The sequence below is a fragment of the Grammomys surdaster genome, unplaced genomic scaffold, assembly GCF_004785775.1.
Source record: "Grammomys surdaster isolate TR1022 unplaced genomic scaffold, NIH_TR_1.0 172, whole genome shotgun sequence".
Classification (NCBI taxonomy): domain Eukaryota; kingdom Metazoa; phylum Chordata; class Mammalia; order Rodentia; family Muridae; genus Grammomys; species Grammomys surdaster.
The window spans coordinates 4,513,989-4,521,073 of NW_021604620.1; the positions used below are offsets into that span (position 1 = coordinate 4,513,989).

The 7,085-nt window shown below is 45.3% G+C and overlaps 1 protein-coding gene across 1 annotated transcript in view; it reads right to left on the reverse strand.

Moving 5' to 3' along the window:
* Nucleotides 1-7,085, reverse strand: part of Itga9 (integrin subunit alpha 9) — a 246,687-nt gene that overhangs the window by 40,534 nt on the left and 199,068 nt on the right. Inside the window, exon 18 of the mRNA XM_028767293.1 lies at nt 3,696-3,846. Within this exon, the coding sequence (XP_028623126.1) occupies nt 3,696-3,846 (151 nt within the window). The remainder of the gene's footprint in view (nt 1-3,695; nt 3,847-7,085) is intronic.

Genomic DNA, 7,085 nt, shown 5'->3' on the forward strand with positions numbered 1-7,085 from the left:
GGGTGCTCTCCTTGGTACCTAAACTCAGATCTCCCTTGCACCTGGATTAAGGTTTATTCTTTCCTGCTCCTGTCTGTTTCTACTGTGTTCTGGAATGAATCAACCCCACAAAGATGTACACACAAGTCAAAGCCATTCTTTGAATTAAAAAATCATTTCTTCTTCCTGAACAACTCCTAACCGTCACTCGAGACATCAAGAGGCCAGGAGTTCTGACATGCTTAGGATACTAGGAGACAACTTCTCAAATGTTCTGATGTCAGTCGACCACCATGACTGCTACTAACTCTGTGTTCCACAGGCTAGCCCTCTTCCCATCCTGTGGAGTCCTCTCCTGTCAGTTTATCTCTTCGATCTCCCTGTTCCCTCTCCTGGTCCAGATCAGCTCCCTAATACACCAGCCAAAACCACTCCGTGTCAGCCCTGCTCACGGCAGATTCTTCTGAGCCAACCCCGAGCCTGTTCAGCCAATGGCTGCTTGTTTCCTTGTACTTGGGAAGAACATTATGGCATCAGGAACATGGGACATAGGAAGCTGTCAACCTTTGTGACAGACAAGACGTGAGAGGGGACCAGATCACGCCTTCAAAGGCACATGACCTCTCAAGGATCTTGGCAAACCTGAGACTAGCTATTACAGCAATAACTGTTTTACCCCCACACACCAACACTTTACAGGAACTTGCCAGCGTGTCTACAGGGCAGTTGGTACCCTGTACCTTAATTATTAATTATTTGATGACATTTCCATTAGGCTAGGAGCATCCTGGGAATAGGAACTATACCTTATTCATCTCTGAACCTGTAGTGGCTGTTACGTCACTTAATAACTGATACCCAAACAAGTCCTATACACTCAGGCAAGAAGCCTGAGATGACATGAGCTGAAGTTTCAGGGCAATGTTCTCTGAATGTCGGTGGGAGGAAGGGATGACTGTGTAGTCGCTTTAGTCATAAACCAGTACTGGTTTAAGTGTGTATATGACAAGCATGGTGAACTGCAGGTCTGGGGAAGAGGGTATCCATGAAGGAGCAGGCTCACGATGGCCTTGTGGGAAGAGCTGAGGAGTCTTAACTTCATCCTGAAGATTGTGAGGCAGGAGTGGGGATAAAATCTAGCTCATTCTTAACTTGTTACTGCTAAAGCTGAGATCAGAAGGCTTACATTTTTTTTAGGTTAATTTTTTTATATGTGGGAACTCTGTTTGTGTGCCACATGCATTCTTGGTACCCACAGAGACCAGAAAAGGGCAACAGATGGTCTAGGACTGGGATTCAGGTAGTTGTGAGCCACTGTGGGTGCTGGGAACTGAACGTGGTTCCTCTGGAAGAAGAGCCAATGCTCTAGCTGCTGAGCCAGCTCTCTAGCCACAGAAGGCTCACTGTTAGTTATGCTTCTGAATTAGTATCTACCGTGCTGGTATTTGTTCTATACTCGAGTTTAATTGAAATGAGGTATCTATAAAATTGTTTTTGTTTAAGTTTACAGTTTAAAAGATATTTTATGTGTATGTGTTCATATCTGAGTGTATACGTATGTGTGTATAATCTCAGGCAGGTCAGAAGAGGAATCTCCTGGAGCTGGTGTTGCGGATGGTTGAGTTACCATGTGGGTGTTCTACAAGAGCAGTAAGTGGTCTTGATAGCTAAGCTCCACCAGCCCTGTCTCAGTCAGTGTTTATTTCTCATTATTAGACTGTTTTATTGGACAGGAAATAGGGGCTGGTGTGCTCAAGAGCTAATTTTTGAACTCTCTCTCTCTTTTTTTTTCTAGAAGTGATTGGCAGAAGCTTGTGGGGAAATTCTCTACCACCCTCCTCAACCTTGAGAGGAACAGATCTGAGGTGTGTCACTTCAGGCTCTCAGAGATCTGAGAAGACTAAGCAGCCCCTCCTCCATGGTCACTGCTTATCAGAACACTCTTCCTTTCTTCTTTGTCTCAGCTCCTCACTCCCTCACAAGGGTCTCCCGAGGTTACCCTCTCAGTAAAAGGGGGTACCTTGGACAATTCTCTTGTTTTTCTCTGCTAATAATTTTTTAGGTGTTATTTTGTCTTGAATTAGGCTTTTCTTGGTTTTGTGCTTTAGAACCTTTTTGTAAGATTCATATAGGGCCCAGTATGTAGTCTGTGTATTGCCCATGTGACAGAATGGGTGAGGACCCTTGGTCACTCATCGCTACCTACCCCTGGATGCAGTTAGAACTTGGACAGATTGTTTATATCCCCAGTAGAATCTTGAAGTATGATTGTCATGGGGGAGGGATGTCTCTGTTTCTGTCACTGATCTGCTCTTCCAGCTGGTCCGCAGAGCCACATGGCATCTCTATGCCTGGTCCCACTCCCACTCTTACAACCATCATGTGGCACCTCAATATCTTGTCAGCTTTCAGCCAGGATGAAACCCAAGATTCTCTAGGCCATAGGTTTTATAGGTTATGGCTCACTGGTAAAGAGATCAACCTGATGCATACCAAGTCACCCATGGCCACCATGATAGCTACTGACTCGTTCCTGTGGCCTTCTGAAGTATACTGTCCTCTAGTGACCACAGCTTTCGACTAGAATTCATGGCTAACTCTACCCTGTTTTCCACGACCTCAGAGGGCAGCCCACCTGCTCATATGTGTACCTTGGGGTGCCCATGTGCTGAGGACCAGGGTGAAGGTTTTCATCATAAAGTGACTAAGTTCCATGTGAACACCACGAGCTCAGTGAGCTCAGCATGGCTTACAGGGAAAAGCTGCAACTGTCCAAATAACTGTGGTTGGAACATCTGGGTAGAGTAGGGTCTATCCTGTTCTGGGCCTTAGAACAGAGTCTATCCTGCCCTGGGTCTTAGAACAGGGTTTATCTTATCCTGGGCCTTAGAACAAGGTCTGTCCTGCTCAGGGTCTCAGAACAGGGTCTATCCTTCACAGGGCCTTAGAACTGGGTCTATCCTGTCCTGGGCCTTAGAATAGAGTCTATCCTGCCCTGGGTTTTAGAGCAGGGTCTAACCTGTCCTAGGCCTTAGAACAGGGTCTATCCTGCCCTGGGCCTTAGAGCAGGGTCTATCCTGCCCAGGGCCTGTCCTCCGCTCTCACAGAGGTGGTTGTGTTGAGGAGCACCAGGGAAAAGAGAAAGCAACAGCTCAGCTCCTCTTTCCTTTTGGAATCATGCTATCATTGGAATAAACTAACTGACTCTAAAAAAGCTCACTCAATTCATTTCAATCTTCGAATTTCCTCAATTCCCTTGACTATGGCAGGAATACACATATAAATACAGCAAAGTACCAGCTGACACAGACAACCATGTAACAGAGAACACGGTGTGTTGTTAGTGATGGGAATCATGACGATCAGGGATCCATTTATACTTATTTTTAACAACCACTGACACAGAACTGAAATTTTATACATGTGCATGATGGGGCTAACAGTTGTAGCTGCTCAGAGAGGGTCAGTTCACAAGAGAAAAGGGATGGAACAGGACATAGGATACATATTCTCCAAGGTATATATTTATGGCTGCCGCTTGGCTGTACTAGCAACCTTCTGAGACCAGGATGAAAGCCGATCTGTAGTGCTTCCAAGTTCTTATGCCGTTTGCAGACTCAGTGCCTGGTCTGTGCTATGAAACACGTCAGCAAGCGGATCAGATAGGAAATGGCTCCCTCTCGGGGGAGCACTCTTTTCAGGGGAGCACTCCTTACCTTCTGCCACATGTTGATGAAGAAGAGTTCCCTGGAGACGTTGAAGGACACGTTGGCATCATAGGCATCATCTCCAAGGTTGGAGATGGAGATGTTTAGAGAGATATTCTTCACAGCCCCCAAAGCCAGGTGTGGGGTCTTCTCATCAACACTACAAAGAAAACCAAACGTTGATTACTTTTCTTACACTTAGAGTAATATGACAGGAGGCACCAGGTAGTAGTTTGGAGGTGTCAGGAAATGAGAGCATAGCTGTAATACCCAGGAGGCTCATTCACTAGGCACATGCCCAAAGGGTGTCAGCACCCCTTTTTTTGGCTAAAACAAGGGAGTTCTATGTTTCGAAGTTACTAGATTGTTGTATGGCTCATAAGAAACCAAACTTGGAAAGCTGAAGACATTTAAAAAGCTTTATGCGGAATTTATTCATTCTGTTCTTTTGAGCAGACCCTGCATTTTTCACATCCTGTGCTAGACAAGGTTAGCGTTAATTGTCCATGTGACAGAATCTAGAATTGCCTGGGAGATGGCCTCTGGACATGCCTGTGTGGGGTGTTAATTGAGGTGGGAAGATATATTCATTGTGGATGCAACTCTTCCCTGGGGAGGGATTGCAGACTGAAATAAAGAAATGAGCACCAGCACGCATCTTAATGCAAATAAAATAAGCCATCTCTCTAAGTGCTTGTTGCTGGGACTTCCTGCCATGACCGATTGTAATCTGGAAGTGTTAGCCAAAATCAACCCCTTCTCTCTCAAGCTTCTTTGGTTAGAGAACTTTTATTTTTAACAACAGGAAAAGAAAGCAAGACACCAGAAACTGGAAGTAGCACGTAACTTCAGAGACATAGAAGATGCTCACATGGAAGTAGCATGTAACTTCAGGGAGATAGAAGATGCTCACACAAAGCAAATGCATATAACTAGCTACAGAAACCTTGGAGGGTAGGAAGTGGTCTGGGGGAGTGGTCTGCAATTTCCAATACAGTGGTCTGGGAAGCCTCACTGAGGAGGCACCTCTCACTAGAAACACGGGAGAAGGAGAACAGGACACACAGAATAGAGGGTTTACCAAGGGCTTACCCTGTGGTAGGCACAGACCTGGCATGTTCAAGGAAGAGAATGGAGGCCAGAGAGGATTGAGCAGGTTGAGAGGAGATGAGCTCTAAGAGGTAAAGGAAACAGAGCCGGCAGATTCTACAGGTCCTGGTGTATCGCCATGGAAACCTTAGTGTAGATATAATACAGATGCGATCCCCGATCTGCTCTCAGCTGAGAAGCAGTAACTCTCGGGGTCCATATTAGGAGGAAGCTCCTACTATGTGCAATGCAGATCATCTACAGAGCACTCTTGGGAGAAGTTGGTGAGGAGTCTCCTGCAGCAAGTCAGATGGAAGAAGGTGAAAGGTCAGACCAGGCAGGGGCAGCTGAAGTATGGGAGAAGAGCCACATTGGAGATATGTTTCGAAAGTTGTGCCAACCGTAATGTCCTGAGTTAGATGAGGGATTTAGCAGAGGAGCCGCCAACGGTAGCTCCAGGGAATGGGGATCCGGCAGCTGCGTTTAGGGCTGCCATTTACTGAGGTGGGAAAGACTGCGGGCAGAGAAGGCAGAGACAACCAGATGCCACTGCACTTTGCAGGAGACACATGGGTTGATACTTGAGTTGAGCTGGGAGCTGAAGGGAGGCATTTGGACTGCAGATCTACATCTGGGATAAACATGAAGAACCGAGGGGATGAGCAGAGAAGGAGAGCTTTCTCATTTAGAATCTGAAGCAAGGAGGAGATGGTTGTCGTTTGGCACATAGGAAGAAACCAGGGGAGATGGCACATCATGGCCACATGTGGCCTTCTCCAAGAGATGATGGTCAAGGTTGTCCAGCATGACAGATAGGTCAAAATAGCGTGAGGAATTAGAACTGATCACTGGCGTTAGTCACTTAGAGCAGGGCTTCTAAGACTTCTTCTGCTTGTGTCTCTCTTGTCTATCCAAGTTTCATTCCCACTGCTGTGATAAAATGTCCCCCAAAAGCCACTTATAGGATGGACTGTTTATTTCAGATCACAATTTCAGGTTACAGGCAGAAAACTGAAAACACCGCATACCATGTCCTCAGTTAACAGCAGAGAGAGGTCAAATGCATGCATGGTTATTATTCAGTTCAGAGCCCCCCCTCATATACACCCAGATAATGGCACCACACACCGCAGGCCGAGTCTTCGCATATCAACTCATGTAGTCAAGACACTCTCTCACAGACACGCCCACAGGCCAGCCTGATCTAGACAAACCCTCACTGGTACTTTCTTCCCAGGTGATTTGAAATGATATCAAGTTGACAGTTAAAAACCAATGAGTATAGTGTCTGACAAATTTTTACATGACACCAGATAAATAAGTATTTAAAACAAGTATACAGATCAAATATTTATTGGTAACAAATAATAACTATATTTAAAGTAATTATTTGGTATACATATAAATTGAATACTTTTTGAAGACTGAAGTAGTTTGTGTACTTATGACATGAATGAGGTTATCTGTGTAGCACAATAATCCATATATATACTAATTTCTGCTGCCCATAACCCATGGGTGTTTGGCCACAAGCTGGATTCGGTGGGTCATTAAAAAAGAAGATATAAAATCAGGAGGAGTTGGGCACTATGGGTGGGTCTAGGAAGATTGAGAGAAAGGAAGGAGTAACTTGATACCTTGTATGCAAGTATGAAAGACTCAAAGGGTAAAAATACTGTTTAAAATAGCTTAAAACACATACTCATTTGATACATAATAGAGATGGTAGAAGATTATTAAAAATCTTTGTTTCTTATAATTAAATCATTTTGTTTCATGCAGATAACGTGGTGTGTACAGTAAAAGTGTCTCAGTCTGTAAGAGTGGACCTGTGAGTGTGGATGCTTCAGGCAGCATTCTGCACCAGGAGGGTGAGGGCATGCATGGTGCAAGGCTCACTTGGTGGGACTAGAGGAAGTTAGGTGGTACACTGTGGGTGGTGACTGCCAGGAATATCTTACGTCTGAGTTAGATTTTAGTTATTGTGAGTTTAGAAACCTACCACTGCCAGGTTTTGCAATTCCCCACGGTTAGCTGTAAATCCTTGTTTTGGGTTATGACCCACAGTTGAAACAGCTTTGATGTAGACAGAGGACACTGGTGACCTTGTTATAAATAACTCGAGCAAGCCATAGTTGAAAGCTGTATGGAATGAGGGGACTACATTAGAACAGAGAACACAGAGGGGGATCTGGAGGTGAGCACAGAGGATCATCCGGAGGTGAGCACAGGGGCATCATCTGGAGGTGAGCACAGAGGAGGCTCTGGAGGTGAGCACAGAGGGGCATCTGGAGGTGAGCACAGGGGAGA